At 47.2% G+C, this 26,856-nt stretch overlaps 1 protein-coding gene across 2 annotated transcripts; it reads left to right on the top strand.

Annotated features, from left to right (window-relative positions):
• Positions 1-19,132: 19,132 nt before the first annotated feature.
• BMP4 (bone morphogenetic protein 4) lies at positions 19,133-26,238 on the top strand. 2 transcript variants are annotated; one of them, XM_029239612.1, is made up of 4 exons: positions 19,133-19,412; positions 22,540-22,664; positions 23,728-24,104; positions 25,089-26,238. In XM_029239612.1, the coding sequence occupies exons 3-4, from the start codon at positions 23,735-23,737 to the stop codon at positions 25,943-25,945; spliced, it is 1,227 nt and encodes a 408-aa protein (XP_029095445.1). In that variant the 5' UTR covers positions 19,133-19,412; positions 22,540-22,664; positions 23,728-23,734; the 3' UTR covers positions 25,946-26,238. The 2 variants fall into 2 exon arrangements, with proteins under 2 accessions (XP_029095445.1, XP_029095446.1); XM_029239613.1 differs by lacking the exon at positions 19,133-19,412 and adding an exon at positions 21,482-22,204.
• The last annotated feature ends 618 nt before the right edge of the window (positions 26,239-26,856 follow it).

The raw sequence follows: 26,856 nt of genomic DNA, 5'->3' as shown, positions 1-26,856 counted from the left end.
CTTCCTTCACTATTGCTACTCTCCTACTATAGAGTGATGGCTATTCAATTTTTAAATATGAAAGAATTGGGTGGGGGGATCACAGTCTGGTTGGAAAGTACATTCAATGTACACTGGCTTTAACAAATAGAGAGCTATTTTTCTCACATAAGAAATTAATGTCTGCAGTCCAGGGCTAGTGCAAGTACTCAATGATGGACCCAAGCTCCTTCTGTTTCTCTGTTCCATCGTAACAATCATATGGCTTTGACCTTTTGCTTATTACCTCATAACCTCAGGATGCAGTTCCAGGCATCTCACCTACATTCCAAGTAGGAGAAAGAACAGACAGCAAAGGGCAAAAGTTGAAGGAAGGTGCATGTTAATTGAACCTGTCCTGTTTTTATGGGTAAAGTGAATAATTTTCCTAGCAATCTTCTGCTTATGACTCAATGATCAGAAGGGTTCACATGGTGGAAGGTGACTGGGAGAGGCAGGATTGTGGATGGAGGTGGGCCGGCCAAGCAGTCGTACCTGCCGCACGCACCTGCTCTAATCAGGTGGCTCGCTTACCTTACTCCACATCTGCCTTCACATCATTTCCTCTGCCTTGAATGATCTTTGCCCTGCCCCCTCTCTGTTAATTGAAGGCTTTTCATTTTGTTTAAGTCCTGATAAAATACCACTTCCTCCAAGATGTCTTCCTGGTCTCCCTCCAAACCTCTCTGATAAAATTTCTCCTTCTGAGATCAACCACTGTTTTTATTTCTGTTGTACCTAGAATCCTCACACTGTACTCTGATTAATTATATGTATTTCATCTCCCTGACTATATTTTGAAGCCCGAGAGAACAGGGAGCATGTCCCATTCATCTTTGTATTTCCAAGGCAACTCAGCACAGAGTAGGTATTCAATAAGTGTTGGATGAATGCATGCATATTCTGCAATATTCCATTCTGAATGGAAAAGTTTGCAATACCCACATTGTGTCTATAATGGCCCCTCTGATCCAAGTTAAAGGAGGACATCTGCAGTCCTCGATGAATATTGGCTGCTGTCCTCTGTCCTCAGCCAAAGCAAGGACATCTGTGGTGGCAATGTGACTATCTACCAATGCTTTTTATGTCCCTTTGCCCAAATGTGCAGCTGTTTCCTTGGTGGGAAAGTAAGGGAACAGTAAAAATCAGACAAAATAACAGCACTTTTAGCAGGAGTCTTATGAGGGTATTAGGTTAAAATTAAGAACTTTGAAATTGGGTGCCAATATAAGCAATAATCATATTAATACCAATTAGCAACCATTTATTAAAACCCTTATGCCAGACAGTGCATTTATATGCCTTGTCCCTTGGACATGCATAACAACATATTCATTTATTAAATAAGGAAACCAAGTCCCAGAAAGATTAGGCAATTTGCCCAGGATTACATAGCTTCTAAGTGGCAAAGCTGGGGAGACACTCATTTCATAGTGCAAGCCTGTAAGGGAAGGGGTGTTAGTTCTGCTTTACATGTGAAAAAACTGCAACCCAGAGAAGTCAAGTGACTTGCTCAAGGCCATGCAGTACAGTGATTAAGAGGATGGGCTCTGGAGTTAGACTTCCTGAGTGTGAATCCCGGTGTGACCTGGGGCAAATTGTTGAAAGTTTTTGTGCCTCAGTTTCCTCATATGTAAAACAGGGGCAAAAGCTGCTTCATAGGTTCTTTTTTTAAAATTAATTAATTAATTAATTATATTTATTTTTGGCTGTGTTGGGTCTTCGTTGCTGCGCACGGGCTTTCTCTAGTTTTGGCGAGCGGGGGCTACTCTTCGTTGCGGTGCGCGGGTTTCTCATTGCGGTGGCTTCTCTTGTTGCAGAGAACAGGCTCTAGGCACGCGGACTTCAGCAGTTGTGGCTCGCGGGCTCTAGAGCACAGGCTCAGTAGTTGTGGTGCATGGGCTTAGTTGCTCTGCGGCATGTGGGATCTTCCCGGACCAGGGTTCGAACCCGTGTCCCCTGCATTGGCAGGCGGATTCTCAACCACTGCGCCACCAGGGAAGCCCTTCACAGGTTCTCATGAAAACAAAATGAATAAGTACACTTACAACAGAGACTGGCCTATCACCAGATCCAAACCAAGTATTTGGTAGCTTAGCCAGGGCTGCCACTAGCCTGTGTGATAGCGTAGCCCAAGGATAGCTTACCTGGTATACTGAGCATAGGGAATTGGACACTCAGATATGCTTTGGTCCTTCTGGAGAAAAGAAATGAATACTACTTTCTGGCTCCCAATAGTCGGAGTCCTGTTTCTCCCCCAAAAGGGACTCCTAGGTTTACTGACTCCATGCTTCAGAAAGTCACACTTTTAGAACAGAACAATGGCTCTGTCTGCATTTCTGTCCACTGCCAGCATTAACTGACCCAGAGAATTAGTAGGCTTGTGGGTTTGAAATTATTTGGGGGAAGTATCTTCATTTGGTGTGTGCTGAGCTCTGTGGAGTAACCTTTAGTATTTCCATAGTATAACACAATTTTGTTTTGTTTAAGCTGCTTTCCTCATCTTCGTAGCTAGTCTCCAAAGATGGTCCTGCAATGAGCCATGCCTCTTGGTATTCATACTTTTGTGTAGACCCCTCCCTCATTAAACCTAGGCAGCCTTTATATAACGGATAGAGTATGGTAGAAGTGACATTTACGATTTCTAAGACTAGGTCATAATAAGCCTAATAGCCTCTGCCTTGGGTTCTTTTGAAAGCGTGCTCTGGGGGAAGCCAGCTGCTATGTAAAAAGTTCAGCTACTGTGAGACCATCATGCTGTAATAAAAGCCAAGCTATCCATGTTGAGAGGCTGCATGGAGACAGAAAAACCCTGGCCACCCCCCAGCAATTCCAACCATCTAGATGAGGTGCCAGCTATGAAGCCATCTCGGACATCCGGCCCAGCTAGTCTCCGGATATCTGTAGCCCCATCCACCATCTGACTGCAATTGCACAAAACCCAAGCAAGAGCCCAGTCAACTTACAGAACTATAAGAGATGACAATAAATTGTTAATCCTTTTTTTTTTTGCGGTACGCGGGCCTCTCACTGTTGTGGCCTCTCCCGTTGCGGAGCAACAGGCTCCGGACGCGCAGGCTCAGCGGCCACGGCTCACGGGCCCAGCCGCTCCGCGGCATGTGGGATCTTCCCAGACCGGGGCACGAACCCGTGTCCCCTGCATTGGCAGGCGGACTCTCAACCACTGCGCCACCAGGGAAGCCCCCCCCCCTTTTTTTCTGGCCACACCTCGCAGCTTGCAGCATCTTAGTCCCCAACCAGGGATCGAACCTGTGCCCCCTGCGGTGGAAGTGTGCAGTCCTAACCACTGGACTGCCAAGGAATTCACAATAGATTGTTATTTTAAGCCACTCTGTTTTGGGGTTATTAGGAAGTACTGAATAACTGAAACACCCATGATTCCCCAAAGCTGCTGGTACAGTTACAACACACTCAAATCCAAACCACAGATGAGGATTGTAAACTGCTGCTTTTTATTAAATTATATTTTGTGGTAAATATACAAATCTGGACCAATCAAATTCTGTATGCAAAACTTTTGTAATTCTTTCCATTTTTCTTAAACAATAGGAGAAATACTATTCTAACACCATCTAATATTGTATTACGTTTGTCTATTTGACTGTCACTTGCCTTCCCTTCTTCAATATATGCTCCAAGGTGGCAATGATTTCATCTGTTTTATTTTCCTTTGTATCCTCAGTGCTGGTGACCGTATTTTATTTATATTATAGTAGGTCTGCAATAAATATTTGTTGAATTAATAAACACAAGGAGAAGATGAATGTATCACAGATGAAGTTAATATGTTATAAAATGTTCATGTAATAAATATATTCACCCTACAGAAAACATCTCACATTGGCTTCAAGAATAAAATCTGACATATGAAGATATTCATGATATATTAAGTAAAAGGACTAGGTTTTTAAAATCAGTTTGCAAATCAGTAAGAGCAAGCATAATTCCATTTTTAAAAAAGTTTTTAAGTGGATATTTGCAGAAAAAAGAGTCCAAAAGCATTTTTGGCAAACTAATGACAGTAGTTATCTGTGGGTAAAAAGTTCAGAAGGGAATTTTGTTTTTTCTTAGCGCCTTTCACACGCTTCCTAAAATGTTTAAAATGAAATTGTATTAGTTTCATAATCAGGAAAAATGTTATTTAGTACAACTAAATTGGAGCATTGTTATACCTATTTTTTCTGTATTTCCCATCCAAGACCACAAAGTTGAAGTTTTTCAATTCCTTCTCAACCAATTGAATATATTTCATGTGTAGTTGTTCCAACCTCCAGTAGAGTCATATAGCACAGCACTTCTGCCCACACAAAGAACAAAATAAAAGTAGAAATCATCTGTTTATGGCTGAAGTGAATTCCTAGAAGAGTTTCTGCTGGTCAGATCACTGAGGGATTGCTTGCGTAGTCATGGACACTGGTAAAATAGAGCATTCCTTGGGCATAATCTGAGTTTCCCAAATAGAGCAGCAAATACTACATTTATAATTGTGTAGATGCAAACTTTCTAGCCCATTGTGAAAGTAGCAAATGGTAGCAAATTCTTGTTTGCTTTGTCTCTGAGAACCACACGAAAATGCTTTGAAACTCATTAGAGAATGAAAGGGAAAATGCTTGCCTCTTTCCAAGACAGACAGAGGAGCTCCGTTGCAGAGGTAGCACACATGGCGAAGGAGAACGGCTCTGCCACGTCCCCATTCTGAATGTTTCTTAGTAGCAAAATGGTGACAACACCACCTGTTGCACCTACCCTTCTATAATTTACTGTGATGAACATATACACTAAGTTTATGCAAAACTGCATTTTCCTGCATGACAAATGGTACTAAAGACCAGATATGCTCATGGTAATGAATGGTAGGAATTCCAGCTCCTTGAACAGATGGTAGTACCTCTTAAGGTGACTCCTGTTGGTTCTCTAAATGCTCCATCTTTGCGAAGGAAGCATTATTTAATGGTGAAAATGCTTTCAAGAACATGGAATAGCCTCACTGATGACCAGATACTGAATTTATGTACCATAAAGTCTCCTCAAACCTGACTTTCCCTCTAGATTTTCTATCTGCATTGATGACTAGAAGCAATAGAATCCTCCTTACCTCTTCTTCCTGCATATCCCTCACCTGGAAATTCTTGTCAGCTAACCCTCAGAAAAGTCCTGTCTCTAGTTTCTCTCCTGTTTCAGTGTTCAGCCCAGGGTTCAGGATCTCACCATCTCTTACCATGACTAATGCACCAGCTTCCTAATTCCATTCCTGACAGATACTTTCTGTACATCTTTCCTACCAGATTAGGGAGTGTTCTCTAAAGATGAAGAGCAAATTCTATAGGCCTTTAAATTTCCCAAAGAGCATTGCTCCTAATAGGTGCTCAATAAACGATTCTTCCTGACTTGTTTGCTTGCTTGACTGAGAGGTAATACTTGGCATGGAAAAAGTGCTGGGACTGAGAAACTGAAAACCTGCCTTTGTATGAGTTACCTATGGCTGCATAACACATCCTAATGACTTAAGATAACAACAATCATTTATTATTTCTCACATTTTCTGTGGATCAGGAATTTGAACAGGGCATAGTGTGGGTACTTATCTTTCCTCTGTGATGTCTGGGGCCTCAGTTGGGAGGACTTGAAAGTTGGGGGTAATGCAACAGCTGGGGACTGGAATCATCTGGAGGTCTCTTCATTCACATGGGTAGTGGTCAGCTGAGGCCACAGCTGGCTACCAGCTAGAACATCTATACAACATGGCCTTTCTATGTAGCCTCTCTGCTTGGGTTTGTTTGGGCCACCTTACAGCATAACAATGGCAACTGGGTTCTAAAAGCAAGTGATCCAAGACAATCAGTTGGAAGCAGTGTTACTTTCATGGCCTAGTCTTGGAAGGCAGATAGCTCAATTCTGCCGCAGTCATGAGCTTACACAGTGTGACAGGCAGAATAATAACCCCCTAAAGATGTCCGTGTCCTCATCCCCAAACCTGTGACTACGTTACCTTACCTGGCAGAAGGGATTTTGCAGATGTGATTAAATTAAGGACCTTGAGATGGGGAGATTATCCTGGATTATCTGGGTGAGCCCAGTGTAATCACAAGTGTCCTTATAAACAAGGAGGCAGAAGGGTCAGAATCCGAGAAGGAAATGTGATGCAGAAGCAGAGGACAGAGTGATGCTGGCCAGGAGCCAAGGAATGCCAGAAGCCTCTAGAAGCTGGAAAAGGCAAGGAAACAAATTCCCCCTGGAGCCTCCAGAAGGAATGCAACCTCACCAACACCTTGATTTTAGCCTAGTAAGACCCATTTTGGAATTCTGATCTCCAGAACTGTAAGATAATAGATTTGTATTGTTTTAAGCCATTAAGGTGTTTGTGGTACTTTGTTACAACAACAGTAGAAAACTAATATGCCCAGATTCTAGGGGAGGGAATACAGACCCCTGTCTCTCTGTGGGAAGAATGTCAAAGTCACATTCAAGAGCGTGTGGGATGGAAGACACTGTTTCAGCCAACTTTGAAAAATATGACCTGTCCCACGCTACCACTAAGTAGGTGTGTAACTGCCCGTTGATCTCACTGGGCCTCAGTCTCCTCCTCTGTAAAAGGAGAGAGTTGAGTGTGAGGATCTCAAAGCTTTTGGACCTAGAAGTTCCTGGTCCTATGATTGAAAGGGAGATGTAGTATTCCCATGAGAAGCCATAATAAATCGTGGCTGATTTCCTAAGTCCTTCCTTGATGCTCATGACCATTCATATACCACTCTGAATGGAATGGGAATGGAGATCCTGGACCAGAAAACCTCAATAAAGTATGTGTGAATTCCCTTGAAGATAAGCTTTGAGGCAAGGTTTTTCTTTTTGTTTTAAATTTCAAAAAAATTTTTTTTATCCGTTTTTTTTGTTGTTGTTGTTTCTTTTTTTTTTGCGGTACGCGGGCCTCTCACTGTTGTGGCCTTTCCCGTTGCGGAGCAACAGGCTCCGGACGCGCAGGCTCAACGGCCATGGCTCACGGGCCCAGCCGCTCCGCGACATGTGGGATCTTCCCGGAGCGGGGCACGAACCCGTGTCCCCTGCATCGGCAGGCGGACTCTCAACCACTGCGCCACCAGGGAAGCCCTAAATTTCAAAATGTTTTGAGGAAAGAGGGAATGAAGAAAAGAATGGAAAAAACAATTGATTGAGGCAGTGACCATTTCTTGTTCATCATAGGAATCCCAGTACTTCCCATACATCTAGTCTAGCATGTAGGTGACCTCCAAAAAATGTTAAGTGAGAACCAAAAGAAAAGGACCCAAGGTCCACTGCCTTTGCCTGATAGCTGTTTGGGGTGGCAAAACTTTCGGCAGGTTAACAGGTAAGAACCCTTTCACCATTTTACTCTGGAAATTATCGATAGTTCAGTAGTCTGACGATTGGTCTGCTTTATGTTATCCTTGCGCTAAACACAGCAGCCAGAGTGATCCTGATAAACTGTAAGGTTGATCATGCTGCTTCTCTGCTGAAAACCCTCCAGAGGCTTCCTGACTCACTTGTAATTAAAGGCAAAGCCCTTTCCAGGGCCGGAACTAGGGTGAGGTGAGGGAGGCACCGAGGGCACACAGTTTAAGGAGGCACTCACTCTCGGGGTCCCACCTGCCCTTCCATGACCTTGAGAGTGAGCACCTCCTTAATTTGTGCAGTCTAGGCCCTCCCTCCTCTCCCTCTAGACACTGGCTCTGACTTTGGGTGCAAGACCATCACCGTCTAAGCTCTCAGCCCTTCACTTCTCTAACCACATCTTCCCCGGCTAGCTCACTACACTCAAGCACACTTGCCTCCTTGGTATTTCCCGGCACACACCAGACCCACTTCTACCTTGGAGTTTACGCTGCTCTTCCTTTTGACAAAACGTGGTATCCCCAGATATCCATCTGCTGCCTCCCTCATCTCCTTCAGGTCTCTGCTCAAATGTTACCTTTTCTATCAACCGTTCCATGATTACCCGATTAAAATTCAACCTTGTCACCATCTCTCTTTCCCACATTACTTATTTACTTTTTTAACATCTTTATTGGAGTATAATTGCTTTACAATGGTGTGTTAGTTTCTGCTTTATAACAAAGTGAATCAGCTATACATATACATATGTCCTCATATCTCCTCCCTCTCGCGTCTCCCTCCCACTCTCCCTATTCCACCCCTCTAGTCCCACATTATTTTTATTCTTAGTACCTGTTGCCATCTAACATGCTATAGCTTGTGTTTATTTTGTCAGTGGTCTGCATTTCCTACTTGACAATCAGACCCAGGAAAACAAGGATTTTTATTAGTTTTTCAATGCTATGTGCCAGAATCTAGAACAGGGCCTAGGGAGTTCCCTGGTGGCCTAATGGTTAGGATTCTGGGCTTTCACTGCTGTGGCCCGGGTTCAATCCCTGGCTGGGGAACTGAGATCCTGCAAGCCACGCAGCAAAAAAAAAAACAACAAAAAAACAGGGCCTAGCACACATAGATGCTCAATAAAAATTTGTTAAATGAAAGAATATCATGAAACAGTTTGTTACATAAAGTCATGGAGAATAGAGAATTATAGGATTTTAGAACAAACAGGGGCCTTACTAAAGGGATCAGCAAACTATGGTCTATTTTTATATGGTCTATGAGCTAAGAATGGTCTTAGGATCTGAATTGTGTGCCCCCCCCTCCCCATTCATATGTTGAGGTCCTAACCCTCAGTGTCAGAATGTTATCTTATTTGGAAATAGGGTCATTGCAGATATAATTAGTTACGATCATACTAGAGTAGGGTGGGCCCCTAACCCAATATGGCTGGTGTCCCAACAGAAAGGAGAAATTGGGACACAGAAACACCAGAAGAACGCCATGTGAACATAAAGGCAGAGATCAGGGTGAAGCTTCGGTAAGCCAAGGAATGCCAAATATTGCCAGCCAACCACCAGCAGCTAGGAGAGAGGCGTAGAATAGTTCTTCCCTCGTAGCCCTCAGGAGGAACCAACCCTGTTGACACCTTCATCTCTTGACTTCTTGCCTCCAGAACTGTGAGAGAATAAATTTCTGTTGCTTAAGCCACAGAGTTTGTGATACTTTGTTACAGCAACCCTAACAAACTAATACAAATGGTTTGTACATCTGTAAACAATTGTAGAAGGAGGAGGAGGAAGAGAAGAAAGGGAGGAGAAGTGGGGGTGGTGGTCCAGGAGGGGGTGGGAGGGGGAAGGAGAGGAAGAATAATGACAGAGGCAGTATGTGGCCCACAAAGCCTAAAGTATTTGCTGGGTCTGGTCCTTTGCACAAAAATCTTGTTGACACCTAAAGTTTAGAGATCATATAGCCCATATAATCATGAAGCAATAGTGGCCTCTAAAAATCAAATCATGTATCCAAGTTCATACATGTAGTATGGGCTCATTTTATCTATACCTAAAACCAGGTTGTCTGATTTTAAGTCTGTTTTTTAAAAAATCAGACTACAATTACTACTGAACTTTTAAAAATCATTTCATCAGTTCCCCCTTGTTTAAGCACCAAAATGTTACTAAGACCATGTTTTCATCTATTATTCCAGCCCAGCAACCGGAGTCCTTTACAGAAACTTACCATAATTCATAATTTTTTTGAGCAAAGAACCTACTATGATCCATATTTTTTCATTTTTGCTTTTGGGCCTTGCCCTCCAGCAACTCATTTTCTGTGATACTCGTTCTCAAGCCGTAATTAAAACATAAAGATCAAGAACAGATGTCTGCCTGCTCTCTGGAGCTTCCACAAACTATGTAGTGTAGGGTTTGGCATTATTGATTTTATGCTAAAGAGAAACAAAATAGAAGAATTAACTGTTGAACAAACCCACATACCAATGCTAAAGACATAAGAAAGTATTTAAAAGAAAGTGGACCAAAGCTCATGGTGGTTCTTTTAATGTACCATTAACTCAGGGACGGCAAAATGAATCTATTTGTTCACATCAGCTCGGTGGCTTGATGGTATAGACCAAAAAAAAAAAAAAAAAGCTGTGTTCTTGCTGATTCACCTTGAGTGAGATATTTAACCATTTGAGGGGTTGCGTTTCTGGCAAATGTTAGCTGCCAAAAATGATAGTTCGTACTGCAAAGGGTTACTGGAAGGGATGCAGGAGTGGAGGGCAGAGGTGTTCTTTCCCTTCTAAGGCTGCTTAATTAGTTGAAACATAGATGCCACTAAGGAACTCTGTGTATCAATTTCTTTTGAGATGCTAGTGAACCTGAACTGTGGAGGAAATGAAAAGGAAGTGAATGGGTTAAAGACACTGAACATCCCAAGTGTGGCTGCTCTATTTCAAACTCTTACACTTTTGCACAGAATGCACAAGTACCATAGGAATTACATGTACCTAAATCTGAACAAATTTTACTCTTTTTCCAATATCCCCTCTCTAAAGCAGGAACCTCATCTGGAGTTAAAATCTGGTGTTGGTTAGCTGGGCAGTCTTCAACAGTTTACTTAGCCTCTCTATGCCTCTCTTCAAATGTTAAAAAAAAAAAAAAGCGGGGGTGGGGGGAATAGGAAGGGAATAACTATAGTATATAAACCATAAATTGTTTCAAGGATTAAATGAGATAATGAAACTTGAACGTCCCTGACAATGGTCAAGAATCCAAAGTATGTTGATTTTCCTTATAAGTATATGGTTGAAGAGAATATGCAAATATCTACATAATTATAATTATTTACATAATTGTTCATCTAATTATAACTAGCATGCGGGAATGGCAGCTTTTATTTTCATAAATGCCACTAGCCATATGTTTTCACATAGGCATTAAAATAGTTTCACATACACTCCAGCATTTAATCTACATATTAAGAATCTCGGGAGTCTTAGGTGGGTAGGTGGGCTCCAGCTAACATGGGGCAGAGCAGGGACCTGGGTTCCGGGTCACACTTCTGCTCTCCTGTCAGGCTCCTTTCCTCTGTGTGTGTTGGCTCTAAATGCAGAGACATTTCTGCTAAGTTAGAGTTAAGAACATTTTGCTCTTGGGTTTGAAAGCTATGTACCACTGAGTCAAGGTTTGTGTGTGTGCAACTTGGAGACATTATCCCAAGAAGAAAGATTTACTGCAGGCACCATAGTCTAGAGGGTTTTTAACCTTTCCTGGGTCCCAAATCCCTTTGAAAATTGGATAAAGTTATCCTCCCTTACATGCACTTTTACACTTACCCCCAAAATTGTATGCATAAATTTTGTGGTTTTCACAGATCCTCTAAAATCCATCTAGAGATCCTTAATGAGGCCACATAGCCGGTTTAAGAATCTCTACAGAGATTAGCATTTAATTTAAATACAACCAAGAAAGCCAGCACTCGCTTTTATATTCCCCTTAAGACCCTTAGTTTTTCAGTCCTCCAGTTTCTATCCCCCCTCCTTTTTTTTTTTTCACCTGGATTCTATCTAAAGCTGGGGAAATAAAAGCAGACTATCCAAACTCTTCAGGTTCTAGCTAAAGAACTAGTCAGGAGTGGCACAAACATTTTGGTGCAAACTGAAGACATACTTACCCATTACTTGTACTGACACCCTAATGTGTAGGAAGCAAAGGAGGAACAAAAAGATTCAGAATGAAAATCGGACTTATGAGGCAAAGGCTTCAAAAGCCAGCCTGCCATCCCTTTGTACTGGATAACAGAGTTACCTTGCTATGTTTCATTTTTAACCCCTTCAGGGAAGGCTGGGAGCCCCCTAGGTTGTTTGGCAATGACCCACTGCTCCACCAAAGATGATCTGAAGCCCCTTCCAGCAACCTCACACCTGCTGCTGGCCTTCTCCATGCCAGGTCCTTGCTTCTCCTCTTCCTAACCTTATAAACCTCGCCTCCCCGGTGTTGCATAAATTTGCAGGTACCGCTGCTGGGCTTGGCAAGTAGAAACAGCAGATCCCTTGAGCCCAGGCACCTGGGGAAACAAACTCTTTTCCTTACCTGATGGGAAAACCCAGACTCTGCTGCTTGAACAACCTGTCATAGGATGGAACCGGTAGTGGAGGGGGCGGCTAGCTTAACATTTACTATCCAGATTTAATTTTTTGCGAGTATAATCCGGACTCAGGTACCCTGTGCCCCAACAAATCTAAGGGCGGGGCCGGCGCACGGGGAACTGCAGGCAGAAGGAGCAAAATTGTCTCAGGAACCGCGCTTAGGACCTACCTTCCTACATACCTTCCTCCTTCCCTTCCCTCCTCCTTACCCCCTTCCCTTCTTTCCTCCCTCTCTCCTTCTGCAGGAATGGCCCAGAGTCTCCAAGACAAGGGGGACGACGTCTCGGGACGTCGACGTCGTCTCGGGAGCCTCTCGCGCGCTGGATGGAGGTTCCTTGCGGGCGGCTCACCCCGTGGCCCGCGCTTTCGCTGTCTATTCAAGTGTGGGTCAGATTAGCCACCCGGGGCACAAATCCTGCAAAACGAGTCTGAGAGCGGGGCGAGCTCTTGCAGGTAGGAAGGTGTAGCCGCCGAGCTAAAAATAACGCGGGCCGGGCGGTGCGTAGAGCTGGGTGCCCTCCACCCTCGCTGGGCCGACACCCCAGGACGCCTGCTGGGGCGTCCCTGCCGGCGCACCCCGCAACCTCCCGAGCCTGGGACGCGCGTCGAGGTCCTCAGGGTGGCGGCCCACGCCGGCGCCTGCTGTGAGTGTGCGAGGTAAGAGGAGCCGGAGCTAGGTGCCCTCAGCCGGCCGGAGAGGAGCGGAGAGGCGCCAGGGCTGACTCGGCACTGCCGTCGTCCGCACCCCATGCTCCGGCAGCAGGAGGTGAGAGCCGGGCTCCCCGTTGCTCCGCACAGGCGGCTCGGTCCCTTCCCGCAGTTCACCCTCTCAACAGCCTTCTCCGATTTCTCTGACTCCTTGAATTTGAGTTTGTGTCATCTCTGAGCCTGGCCCTGGGGACTCAAGGGCCCGAAAAGGGCCCAACCCCGCTCACAGGCACTTCAGACGTATCTCTGTGTCTGAGCTGGGACTCTGCTTTGGCGAGGGGTCAAGAGAGGCGCTCCTTCGGAGCCCCATTTTCTCTATTACTTTCCCGTCCCCAGCCCGATCCCCCAAGCCGGGGGCTCCCAGAAGCTGGGGGCGGACCCTATTTCTTTCTCTGAAGATGTTACCTCTCCTTTGGACTTAGTGCATTTTTATCCTATGAAATAAGCCTCTGGGGTCCCTGTCTCCCCCCATCCCCACCCCCACCCCCGAGACTGATGCTTTGCAATGCCCAGTCCGAGCCTCTCAGCCAAGGAGGGGAAGAGCTGTACAAGGTGCAGATGCCTCCAGGAGCTTCTCTGCTGGCCCAGTTGTTCCTGCCCTCCTCAGCTTGAGAAAAATGTAGGGGGCAGCAGCACCTTGCCCTCTACCTTGGGTTGCACTGGTCCCCAGAGACCAGGCCTTGGTTGGTGCAACTGCTTTTCTCTGGGAAGCCCCAGACTGGATTCCCTGAAGCTATAGGTGGGTTTCATCACTGCTGTGGCCACCGGGACTACAGAATGTGCTTCTAGCTTTGCCCTGTGCAACCCCTTGGTTATCTGAGGTGCCTAGAAACATGGTCTCTTGCTGGTAGGCTTCAAATGGTAGTCAAAGAAAACAACTGTAAAAAAGTCATTTCGAAAGAATATTTTTCGTAAACTCTTATTGAAATACAACACGAATAGAAAACTGCACAAATCTCATGTATACAACCTGATGAGTTTTCACAAAGTGAACATCGACAAGCATTTTAAAGTGTTTGTTACATCTATGTGTAATCCCTGAGGGGATTACAAATAATATACTTTTACTCTTGAAGAGGAGCCCCCCCTCCCCAAGGACCTTGATATGTTTAAGCTATTTGTAAAAACATCCAAGTTTTATTTATATGATAACAATTTCTTGGATCACATACCCCTTTGGACAAACCTTTCCTTGCAAAAGACTAGATAGAAAGCTGTTAGCATGAAGTGAGGGGAGACGGTTAGATGGTATCGCCCAGGTGACATCTGGTTGGGGAACTACAACAACTCATTTGGTACAGCCTGATGTCCAAATAGGACTCTGCTACTGCCTCCAAAACTCATCCCACAGTGACACTGCATTTTATCCGAGTCACACTGTTCATGCACAACAGGGAGAGAAAGACAAGGACGTGTGCACTGAGAATGAAGACATTCCAAGGTTGTAACCTTCTTGCTACATTCCATAGTAATTTGTTTCCAAACAGCATCCGTGCGGTAGAATCAGGTGAGTGCAGCTGACCATTTTTTAGCAAAGGAAGCCTAAAACAGGGAGAAGCCAAATATCCTGCATTGTGTACCAATCCCATCCTCTTTGTCATAACCCTTCTTTGCAAAGGGAGGAATTTCAATATCCATGCCCTGTCTGCCATCCACATGTTAAACATGTTAAGACATAAAAGCAGTCTTTTCATCTGTTCTCTCTGGAGTCTTCGTTAGAGTTCTCTGTCCATTTTTGGTCTGTTTTGAAGGATTAAAAAAATATATATCCCAGAAAGTAGCAAGAGAACAATGTAAGGCATAAGGAACTGAAGTAGTAGTACATTTTGTTTTATTCATGAGAAAATATTAGAATCCAATATTATTTATCTTTGAGTGAGGTATATCAAGGGTTGACAACAGTCTCAAATGTTTGGAGAAGGAAAACTTTGCAATCAGGTTTATATTTCTTCTGCAGAGCAGAGAAAAGGAAATGGGTTTACATTTTAGCAAGAGGTACAGAGAAAAATTGTTAAAAGTGAGAGGTGTTAGGGACCAGAAAAACCAGAGATGGAAAATGCTTTGGCTATGTCATCTAGTGTATTATTTCCTTGCGCCCAGTGGTTATGAATGTCTACTTTGACAGGTATTAGTTATCTTGGCAGAGATGTGTTCCTGGGTCAGATCTGTACCGATAAATCATAATGAATGTTAACTCAATGAATGCAGATTCACGTAAACAGCCTTTATGCAGTCAATGCCTGAGATATGTGCAGTACCAATGATTACAAAATCAATGTGAGATATAGCCCTTTCCTTTAAAAAGTTTATCACTAACTGTAAATAAAACTCAATACCACCTTTGCACAATAATAATAGCTAATATTTATTGAGCACTTATGTACCTGCCATTTTATTACATTAACTCATTTAATGCTTATAAGAACATTATGAAATAGAAATTGTTATTCTCAGATCATAAATGAGGAAACCAAGACTCTGGAGGTTAAGCCGCTTGACCACGATTTTAACTAATAGACAGTATATTGTGTCTTGATCTTGGGGCCTGAGAAAGACCTATGAGGAATCTGGTCCATCCTCATATTTTACAATGAGGAAACAGACCCAGCAGAGGGAAGCAGCCTCTTACTCAAGATCACAGCCTTTTCCCGGGGAAGGTCACATAAGTCTTGCCCTAAGGTGGGCTATGTAATAAGAGCAGGAGGAGATAAGCGAATGGGTCTTGATTTTGTTCTGTCTTCCAAGGACTGGGAAGATACCCTGAAATTCTCTGTAACAGAAAGCTGCAAGGATGGAGCTGCAGCTGGTGTCTTGGCCTTGGGAAAGCCTCCAGGGCAAGCCGTGTTTAGTCAGAAACTATGGCCATGGGTTTCCAGCCCTCTGCAGGCCCAGCTCTCAGCATGTGGAGCTGAAGACAAACTGAGCTGGTCTGAATTTTGGGGCCACCACCTACTGGCTCCGTGACCTTGAGCAACTTACACAACCTCTCTAAATTTCAGATTCTCATCTGTAGAGCTGAAATTTTATGAGGGTTGTCATGAGGGCTAGACAGCAAATATGAGATAAATGGTAAATATTAATAAGAGAAAAGCAAATGCCTTCAGAGATCCCTTATAATTCCAATTCCAATTTATCTGTCTTACTGCTTCTCAAAAGTCAGCAATGATGCTGGGAATTTCTTCCAAGTACCCCTCCATAGCTTCAACAGACAATCGGCAAAGAAGGTTTGAAGACCTGATGTGGTTTTTAATCAAGGACCTGAAGCAAGGACTACTACACCTATAGGATTAAAAATCTTTTCACTTGCAAAAACCTATTAGGTGTGTTTGGAGGTAGTAATGCTATAATTACCGCATTTAACAGTTTATAGAGCACAAGCCAAGCATATTCCTTGCCTGTTTAATAATGTCTAGGTGTCAGCCTTTCAGTGGTATCAGCACTGAAAATATAAGGGAAATGACTTTTAAAACAGTAGTTCTCAAACTTTAGTGTACTCAGAGTCATCAGGGAACCTTGTGACGTATGTAGATTTCTGGATCCAGATCTCAGGCAGCCAGGCCAGGTAGTCTGCATTCTTATCAGTACCTGCAGCCTTGTTCTGAAGCTTTTGGTCCCCAGAAAATACACTGAGAAAGGCTGTTCTAAGGGCTCACTGTCCAACTACTCTTTCCTGATGCTCTCCAGGGAATGCCCAACGAATGAACGCCCTTTATTCAGCAGTAGCAGCAGAGCAGCCGTAGTTGCTCTTGAACGATGATGGATTTCTCCTCCTAATCTATATGCTTTAAGGGTACAGTTTCATTTGATCCATCCATATTACGTTCTACAAAAACATCAAGATTCCCAAGTAAACTTGAGATGGTGAAAAGACTGGATTGATTGCCCTCACCACCTCTCATCTCTAGGCTGTGATCGATTTAGCTCTTTAACCAACAAGTGATTTGTTCTTTGGCATGAGAGAAAGGAAAAAAACAACAACAAAAACAAACAAACAAACAAAAAACAAAAAGAGGAGTAAAGGGAGTTGATAATGATGGTTTGCACCCATCTAAAATGTGGGCTAGAAATAAAGCTGTCCCAGGAGAGCTGAAGCTGAGTTCTCTCAACACACATCTAAAGATTCATATCACGGTCTCAACCAGGTATGTCAGGTGGCTTAATTAGAAAGTCCTAGACTATGAGTTTCACAGACACATGGGTGGCCCAATGGCCACTTTAGTATCTGGGCTTCAGCAAAATGAGATAATAGCTATCATCCAAAAACATTTGGGTTTTAAAAAAGAAAAAAAACCTATTATCTGGTGCTACAAAATGAAATGAAATAAAGCCCTGCTTTTAAGCACAGCATATCACTGTTGCTTTCGAGTTTAAGTATTAAGGAACACATTTCGTTAATGATTAAAGCAGTAGTGATTGATTTAGGGGGCTTGGTAAACATTTAATCTGTCCTTATTCCTTACAGAAGGAGCACACTGCTTAGGGCCCTAGGATGGACATTAGGTAATGATTGAATGGAGTTTTAATTTTGTGTTATTATTAATAGTTAATGTAATTTTGATTATGTTGGAAGCTGGAGGTATATTGTCAGTCATCCTTTCAGGGTGGTGGTACTGCCCTGTCCTGCTTAATCAGAGGTTCTTAGAGGAGGTGGGCTCAGAAGTGATTTAAATGAAAGAAGGTTGATGTTTAATATAATAAACTTTCAATTAAACATTTAAATCATTTTCAAATTGAAAAGGGTCATGGAAATTATCTGGCCTAATTCTTTCATTATGCAGATGAGAAAACTGAGACCCTCGAGAATTAAAGGACTTGCCCAAAGCCATTCAGCTTGTCTCCCTTGTTTGATGTATTATTAGGCTAAAAGACTTCACAGGCCTAACTTGGAAAAGATGGCAGGAGACCTTGGCTCTGCTCTCACAGTTGTTTCTCTGATCTCAAGCACTTCCCACCCTTTGTAACCTGTGTTCCACACAGGAAGTAATTCCTGTTTTATAAATATTGGAGGTGTGTGAAGGTAGTTTTTACAGAAGAGCTACCTTGGACCAGTATCTTTTTAAGTAAAGACTTAAATGCCCTGCTTGAGACAGTGAAGTGTAATATCTATCCCAGGGAAAGAAATCCAGCACAGAAAATGCTCCATCCTTTGGTAGTCCCCCAGCTACCTGGAGCTCAGGGCAGTGACCCTCAGCCCTGCCCTGCAGCTGAAGTAGCTCAGGACTCGAGAGCAGAGGCTGTGACTTACTTCAGGGCTCTGGGCAAGTCCCTTTAACGTGGCTGTCCTTCCCCTTCGGTGTTTGTAAAACAGAGAGATGATGCTGATATCTTCCTCGTTGCTCCGTCTGTTTGGGAAGGTTTATAAAGCCACACATTCCCCCTGCCTGCTAATATGATTACTAGCACTTTCTTGTAGGAAAGGCCCAACTCCTCATCTTCTTTCTTCCTTTAAAGACAGACCAAAGGGTATATTGTCTTGTGTCCTTGTGGCCAAAAAGGTTGTTGCTTCTGTGGTTGTTACCTCCTTAGAATGTCAGTTTGCTGATGTTAAGGATTCCTAGGTGCACCACAAATCAACAACATCAAAAATCAACAACAACAATAACAATAACAAAAATAACTGCCTTGTTGGTTCTTAGAAGTTATGAGTTACAAACAGACTTTTCCAATTATAAAAACGTTGCCCCAGCCTGTCTCCAAGCCTCCTCTGTCCTCAAAAGGGTGAGGTCTGGAGGGGCAGGGGAAAGTAGACTGTTTATTAGGGCTGACTTTCTGAGGGTCACCAAGGCTTTCCATAAGAAGCATTTTAAAAAATGCTTTGGAAGGAAAGTCATATCTCAATAGCCAAAGAGGTACCTGGTACCTCTTTTAAGCACACAGCTCTGAGCACAGCCTGTTTCTCAACATTTGGAAATCCTTTAACAGTTTATGGAAGGCCTCCCTTTAAACCCATCCAACAGCTCCCTTCTCCATAGCCTGATTTTAGAGATGCTTCATTATCTCTAATTACTCGGGTGAATGGTGGTTTGGGCAGTAGCTACCCTAAACTCAGAGAAGCCCAGACTACCCTGGGTATTTTTGGAAGGTACTGGGACTAGTCGATGCATGCATTCTAGTACCTCTGCACGTGGTCACCAGGTGAGCCCCGAACGCTTCCCGGAGCTGGAGGCAGCGGCGTCCCAGCCTGGCCAGCAGCTGCCGACTCGGGCGCTGCCCGGGTTTCCGGGACCGGGGCCGGCGAGGCGAGGCCCGGCGGCGGGATGGGAGGATGTGGGCGGGGCTCGCATCCCAGAAAGGGAGGCGAGCGAGGGAGGAGGGAAGAAGGGAGGGGCTGCCGGGGAAGAGGAGGAGGAAGGAAAGAAAGAAAGAGAGAGAGGGAAAGAGGAGGAAGAAGATGCGGGAGGGCAGAGGAGGAGGGAGGGAGGGAGGAAAGGGGAGCGCAGCTCGGCCCGGAAACTAGGTGAGTTTGGCATCAGAGCCGAGGGACAGGAGCCTGCGACGCCGCTGCAGATCAGGGCTGAGTATCTCGCCTCTCTCCCTGATGGGATTCCCGTCCACGCCGTCTTGAGCCTGCTGCGTCCCAGTCCTCAGCCCTCGCCCAGGTTCACTGCAGCTGTTCAGAGGTCCCCAGGAGCTGCTGCTTGCGAGCCTGCTACTGCAGGGATCTATGGTGAGCAAGGCTACCTGGCGAGGGGCGGGGGGGGGGAAGGCTGAGGTGCATCCTTGGGGGGAGAAGTAGGGGGCTCTGGCTGTGTCAAGGCAAAAGGTGCTCCCTTCCCCCCCCCCCCACGCCGGTGGTGGTGCTAGAGGTAGGGATGCTTGCGCTGAAAGTCACTTCCATATATGCCACTGCCTCTACCCGGACCACTTTCTCCGTCCGGTGGCCCCAGGCGATTTCCACGTTTGGTAGGTTCGGGGCAGGAGAAGAGCGGAGACGAGAAGCCTTTAGTTGGAGGTCGTTGGGAAAGACCGTGGGGTCTTGAGCCGAACACGTCGCTCGTGGACTAGCATTTGCGATTTCCCGGCGGGAAGGGCCAGGAGAGAAAGGGGAGAGGTGGCTCTGAGGTCCGGAGAAAGTGAGGGAACTGAGGGGCGTCGAGGTGGAGAGAGAACACCTAACCAGGACTAGTTACGCGGTGGTGAGCGCGGTTCTCCTGCTTCTGGAGCGTGCGCGCCGCGGGAGGGCTGCGTCTAGGGGAGTGTCACCCGACCCGGCCCCCAGCCGGCGAATGCCCCTGAAAGCTGGCGAACCGCTGCTGCCCAACGCGCCTCCCGCACGAGCTATTCTCGTGGACTTGCAGCATCCAAGGAGCTGCTCCTCTATCATTTCACGGTGTAGGGTCTGTAGAGACGACGGCCGGGATGCTGGCCGCCCCGGAAACGCAGGTTCCTGCGGTGTCGTGTCCTTTGGAGAGTTGCTGGCGAGATGCACGGCGGACGCGTGGCTCTTACTGGCCCTCCCGGCTCAGAGCCGACGGGAAAGTGTCCCGGGATTCGCGGGTCCCTGTGGACCCCTCCCCGCGGGAGCTGCGCCCGCGACCTTAGAGGCTTCCCGGGCACCATTTGGTGAATGGTTTGTGAGGATAGCGCTTTGTGAGGATCGCGTTTTGTGGGCTGAAGGCTTTGTGAGACGTTAAAACCCCCAGACATCGACTTGGTAAACTGAGGCCACCTCTGAACAAACTTTGGCGTTGGGCGAAAACTCGGGCAAGGAAGTAAAGGACGAGTTGCATCCCCGCCCCTCAAGAAAGAGTTCTGGAGACGAAAGTGCTTTTCGGCTATTATCTTTTTAATTAAGAAAACTGGGGGAGAAAAATGTGATTAGAGATGAATCCTTCTGAATCCGAAGTTGAAACACAACCCGCTCTTCCCCCGGCCTCTGGGTTTTAGCGCAGCGCGCGCTCCCGCCGCACCCTGGGAGATTCCTAGGGCCAGAGGATTGTCAGCGGACTGCGGGCGCCCGCGCCTTCCGCTGTCCCTTCGCCCGCGGGGACCGACCCTTCTCCGTGTGCTTTTCCCATTTCTGGAGCTCCTCCCACGGGGCATCTTGAAGGTTCTGGGCGTCTCAATAAAACTCTTTGCTCTTCCCAACCCTTTCGCAGTCAGCCCCAGCGGTGGCGCAGGAGCGGGAAAACCTAAAGGCGCTCAAAAAGCGGCGCGGCTCTCGCCGGGCGTGGACCGTCGCGCAGGGGCGCCCGCGGCCTCCACACCCCGGCTAGCGCGCTGTCGGGCGGCGCCGGGCAGCCGCGGCCGGAGGGAGGGTTAAGCGCTTTAAAAGAGGAGTCCTTTACTCCTCTTCCTCCAAGCCTTCCCGAGAGTGCCCCCAAGAAGAAAGCCAAGTTTGTGGGGGAGAGTGAGGTCGGCAGCCTGAGCCCTCGAGCTCTGAAGCGACCCAAGGCAGGAACCGGGAACAGCCTCAGGAAAGGGCGGCCGGGTGCCGTGCGCTTTGCAGCGGGAGTCGTGGGACTCGGGACCCTGGGGCAGGCCGGGCTGAATCAGAGTTGCGTGGGTCAGGTTTTTGAAAAGGCCCCCGTGCTGAGCGACCCACGCGTGCAGCATCTTCGGTTAGGACATCCCAGTAATTCCTGCAGCTGTGGGCTGGTAAAATTCTTGAAGAAATATTTGCTGCGACTCTGCAGCTGGTGCAAAGGAGGAAGGGGGTGGGGGAGGAAGTGGCGGGGGAGGAGTAGTAGTTTAAAAAAGACAAGCTGGGAAGAGAGAGAAAGAGAGAGACGCAGACGCAGAGGTCGAGCGCAGGCCGAAAGCTGTTCACGGTTTTCTCGACTCCTGGGAGTGCGGTGGGATTTCCTTTCTGCGCCGGGTCGGGAGTTGTAAAACCTCCGCTACATTGAGACCTGAAAAATGCGATGCGCCCTTTCTGAGGAGACGCTTCTTTTCGCGTCTGCCCTGAGCTTTGCGCTTCGGCGTCCGCCCCTCTGCCTTTAATGGCCCACCGACCACTTTCTTCGGAGATTTGCTTTGCTTGGCGAGGGATCGCCGAGGTGCGGAGTTTCTCTCTGTAAAGGAACCGGAGGAAAGAGCCTAGCGGCGGCTCCCTCACCACTTTCCCACACCGATTACCGCCTAAACGTCTCCCGCCCCGGCCCCGCGTGACAGGGTCCGCCGCTTTTGGCTGGGAGCTAAAGTGGCTGCCCACTTCTTCTGAACATTCGCAAGCGTTCGCCAGGGGGTGACTAGCTGTCACTGGGAGCAATATTTGGCCTCTCGGAGACCCTGGGGAGGAAGTGAGGTGCGCGCGGCGCGTGTGTCTGTGTGTCCCTCAGCACTTTCCTTTTTAAATGACTCTCGGTGGTGGCTTTCAGCAAGAGACTCCGCTGCCCCCAATCCCGGCCCCACTTGAGCTGGGTTCGGGCTGAAAGGCGCAGCCCTTACGGTGCCCCCCAGATCCTCGGCTTCAGGCCGCTGGCGCGAGGGCCCAGCCCGACGCACCGAAAGCTACAGGTAGAGGCGAGGACCACGTCCTCCGCGCGGTGCACCCGGGGACCGGCCGAGGGCTCCGCAGAGCGCCACCCAGAGCTCCTCCCGGACCGCTTGAGGTTTGGGGCTGCTGGCGCGGAGGCTGGCCTCTCCAGGAGGGGGCGGGGCCGCGGGCGGGCGGGGATTGGGGGGTGGGGAGACGGGGGCGGGCGCGCGGGCCCTTTCACAGCCCGCCTCGGGGAGGGCGGGCTCCTCCGTGCGTGGGGCGGGGCCTCTGCGTTCACGTGACGCCTAGGGGCTGGAAGAAAAACAGAGTCTGTCTGCGCCAGAGTCTCATTATATTCAAATATTCATTTTAGGAGCCATTCCGTAGTGCCATCCAGAGCAACGCACTGCCGCAGCTCCTCTGAGCATTTCCAGCAAGTTTGTTCAAGATTGGCTGTCAAGAATCATGGACTGTTATTATATGCCTTGTTTTCTGTCAGTGAGTAGACACCTCTTCCTTCCCTCCTCCCGGGAATTCACTCTGCCCTCCCCACCCGTGCTCGCCTTGTGTCCCTCCCGTCGGACCTTCCTTCCACACTCTGCTTTCTGGCAGCGCTGTCGCTTTCTTCTAGGCCGGGCAACCACTGCGCTCCGAGCCCACCGGTTCTATTTAAAGTGCTCCTTGCTCCCACTCGCTCTCTCTGATCCGTGCGTTGCGAGAAAGGGAAGCGAGAGGGGGCTAAACAGATGGAAGGTCCTCAGCCGGGGGGGGGGGGGCTAAGGGCTCCCCTCCCCACATAACTGGAGAGCACCCAGTGCCCCTGTGGCGAGTTCCTAGCTTCTTGTCAAAACTCACAGAGGTCGCTCTTGGACTCATCCCCTCCCACACACCCTTCCCTGGGAGTGAGCGAGAGGGCGCGATCAGATGCTTCTTGCTGGGCATTTCAAACTCATCAGCCACAGTAAAATAAACCCTCCAGCCATTCGGTCCGCCCCCAGACCCTGCCTCCCCCGTGTCTTCACCCTGCTCCTGCTTCTCTGCTTTCCCTCCCTCCTGCTCCGAACCAGCTGGAAGTGGTGGAAGTCGGGCTCTGGCTCGGAGGGCGGAGGAAGAAGGGGGGTGGAGGGAGAGGGGGAGAGAGGCTGAAGGTCTGAAGTGGAGAGGAGAGAGATGGCATTTTAATTCTCCCTCCCCCACCCTTCTTTACCTTCTCAATGTTAACTGTTTATCCTTGAAGAAGCCAAGCTGAGATCATGGCTCAGATAGCAGTTGGGACAAAAAAAGATTAACAGGATGGAGGCTATCTGATTTGGGGTTATTTGACTGTAAACAAGTTAGACCAAGTAATTACAGGGCAATTCCTACTTTCAGGCCGTGCATGGCTGCAGCTGGTGGTGAGGGGTGTGTGTGAGGGCAAAGACACAAACTTGATCTTTCTGACCTGTTTTACATCTTGACCCTCTAGCTCTAGCCCTATGTGCGTATGCAGAGACATCTCTATTTCTCTCTAGTTATCGGTGTTTATTTATTCTTTAACCTTCCACCTCCTCCCCCTCCCCAGAGACACCATGATTCCTGGTAACCGAATGCTGATGGTCGTTTTATTATGCCAAGTCCTGCTAGGAGGCGCGAGCCATGCTAGTTTGATACCTGAGACGGGGAAGAAAAAAGTCGCCGAGATTCAGGGCCACGCGGGAGGACGCCGCTCAGGGCAGAGTCATGAGCTCCTTCGGGACTTCGAGGCCACACTTCTGCAGATGTTCGGGCTGCGCCGCCGCCCGCAGCCTAGCAAGAGCGCGGTCGTCCCGGATTACATGCGGGATCTTTACCGGCTTCAGTCTGGGGAGGAGGAGGGGGAGCAGATCCACAGCATCGGTCTGGAGTATCCCGAGCGCCCCGCCAGTCGCGCCAACACCGTGAGGAGCTTCCACCACGAAGGTCAGTCCCTGCCCCGAGTCTGGACTGGGGAGGGCCAGTAGGGCTGCCTGGTGGGACAGTGGAAGCTCTAGGCGAGAGGGGTTCCGGTTACCTCAGAGCCCCAAATCCAGGAGGCTGGGGGACAGAGCTGCTTACTTTCTGGAGTTTTCAGAGTTGTGGCTGAATTTATTTTTTGGAGACAGAAGGGAGGGGTTGGGGAGAAGGGGAATGACACCACTCAGACGTGGGCTAGCCCCAGCCGTGTGTTTTTGCTATATCAAAGCCTTTTATGCCAGGGTTTCTGACTTTTTTTTTTTCTGTTTTTCAAAGCGCCTACTGAATTTAATATTACAGCTGTGTGTTTGTCAGGTTTATTCAATAGGGGCCTTGTAATCCGATCTGAATGTTTCCTAGCGGATGTTTCTTTTCCAAAGTAAATCTGAGTTATTAATCCACCAGCATCATTACTGTGTTGGAATTTATTTTCCTCTCTGTAACATGATCAACAAGGCATGCTCTGTGCTTCCAAGATCGCTGGGGAAATGTTTGGTAACATACTCGAAAGTGGAAGAGGCAGAAGGTGGTTGTGTGCATGTTCCCTCCTGCCTCTGCTCTGTTGGCCCCTCTTTTTCTTTACAACCACTTGTAAAGCAAACTGTGTACACAAAGCCAAGAGGGCTTTAAAAGGGAAGTCTGATGGTGGTGGAGTAAGGAGTTAACACATGGAAATTATTAGACGTATAAAGGAGATTGGGAGATTCTGTCTTTGGTGCTTGCTGAATGCTAGCTAGGCTTCGCTGGTTTGCTAGCTGCGCCATTTATCTGCTCCTTCAGATTAAACGGTATGCTTGTTTCCCCCAAATAGGCTTCCACTATATAAGCAGAGTTCATCACTCATCACCCGACTCTTAGCTATTTCTTGATTTTTCAGCCTCTGAAATAGCTCATGTGCTTTTTTTTTTTTTTTTCTTTTCCCTTTTTCTTTTCCTCCCTGACTGTGCCTAGAACATCTGGAGAACATCCCAGGGACCAGCGAAAACTCTGCTTTTCGTTTCCTCTTTAACCTCAGCAGCATCCCAGAGAACGAGGTGATCTCGTCCGCAGAGCTTCGACTCTTCCGGGAGCAGGTGGACCAGGGCCCTGACTGGGAGCAGGGCTTTCATCGTATAAACATTTATGAGGTTATGAAGCCCCCGGCAGAAGTGGTGCCCGGGCACCTCATCACACGACTACTGGACACGAGACTGGTCCACCACAATGTGACACGGTGGGAAACTTTTGATGTGAGCCCTGCAGTCCTTCGCTGGACCCGGGAGAAGCAGCCCAATTATGGGCTGGCCATTGAGGTGACCCACCTCCATCAGACACGGACCCGCCAGGGCCAGCATGTCAGGATTAGCCGATCGTTACCTCAAGGGAGTGGGGATTGGGCCCAGCTCCGGCCTCTGCTGGTCACCTTTGGCCATGATGGCCGGGGACATGCCTTGACCCGACGCCGGAGGGCCAAGCGTAGCCCCAAGCATCACCCACAGAGGGCCCGGAAGAAGAATAAGAACTGCCGGCGCCACTCGCTCTATGTGGACTTCAGCGATGTGGGCTGGAATGACTGGATTGTGGCCCCACCAGGCTACCAGGCCTTCTACTGCCATGGAGACTGCCCCTTTCCACTGGCCGACCACCTCAACTCAACCAACCATGCCATTGTGCAAACCCTGGTCAACTCTGTCAATTCCAGTATCCCCAAAGCCTGTTGTGTTCCCACCGAACTGAGCGCCATCTCCATGCTGTACTTGGATGAGTATGACAAGGTGGTACTGAAAAATTATCAGGAGATGGTAGTAGAGGGATGTGGGTGCCGCTGAGATCAGGCCTTCCTTGGGGACACACACACACACACACACACACACACACACACACACACACGTTCCATCCACTACTCACCCACACACTACACAGACTGCTTCCTTATAGCTGGACTTTTATCTTAAAAAAAAAAAAAAAAAGAAAGGAAAAAAAAATCTAAACATTCACCTTGACCTTATTTATGACTTTATGTGCAAATGTTTTGACCATATTGATCATATATTTTGACAAAATATATTTATAACTACGTATTAAAAGAAAAAATAAAATGAGTCATTATTTTAAAGGTAAACTATGTTCTTTTTCTCGTAAATCCTTTCTCTCCCTTCGCCCCATCTCTTTCGGATGAGATTTTTTTCTGTTAAGGTGGGGCTGGGGGCACTGTGGAAGTCAGAGTGTGGTAACTGGAGGTGGTTAAGTTGGAAAGACAGGAAGTAAACTGATGGTGGAGGATGGTAATTGCCAGGATGAATTGTTTTCCATTTCTATTTAATGTTAACAAGGACAAGGACGCGGCATCCTCTCCCATCTGGATGACACATGCCTTGGAGAAACAGTGGGATGAAAGGAGTAGGCCAGATTAAAGACTCAGTTTGGGGCTCTTTGTACATCCTCTGTTTTCGCTCACCTGTTAGAGGTGTGTCCCAGCAAAGTGTGATGGGTAAGAGTCTCAACTCTAGGGAAATGCTTCCCACCTCTGCTTTTATGATACCCAGGGTATCTCCGGTTATTACAGGCACCAATGTTGTATTTTCAAACCAAAACTAATTTGCACACTCACATATTAACGTGTGTGTGTGTGTTTTAAGCAGGAGTTTTTTGAGTTTTTTTTTTTTGAGAAGTGGGTTTTATCCAATAAAATAAATAATCTGCCTTACTTTCAAAAAGTTTGGTGACCACTATTTTGATA

Source organism: Monodon monoceros, unplaced genomic scaffold (assembly GCF_005190385.1).
Source record: "Monodon monoceros isolate NGI ecotype Baffin Bay Population unplaced genomic scaffold, NGI_Narwhal_1 Super_Scaffold_21, whole genome shotgun sequence".
In the NCBI taxonomy this organism is placed as follows: Eukaryota; Metazoa; Chordata; class Mammalia; order Artiodactyla; family Monodontidae; genus Monodon; species Monodon monoceros.
The sequence above is the reverse complement of the archived record's forward strand: the minus strand, read 5'-3'. Positions and strand labels throughout refer to the sequence as shown.

Coding starts and splice junctions, on each gene's coding strand:
- BMP4 (XM_029239612.1), top strand. CDS start 23,735: ATGATTCCTGGTAACCGAATGCTGATGGTCGTTTTATTATGCCAAGTC. Junction 24,105..25,088: donor GAGGAGCTTCCACCACGAAG/GTCAGTCCCTGC, acceptor GACTGTGCCTAG/AACATCTGGAGAACATCCCA.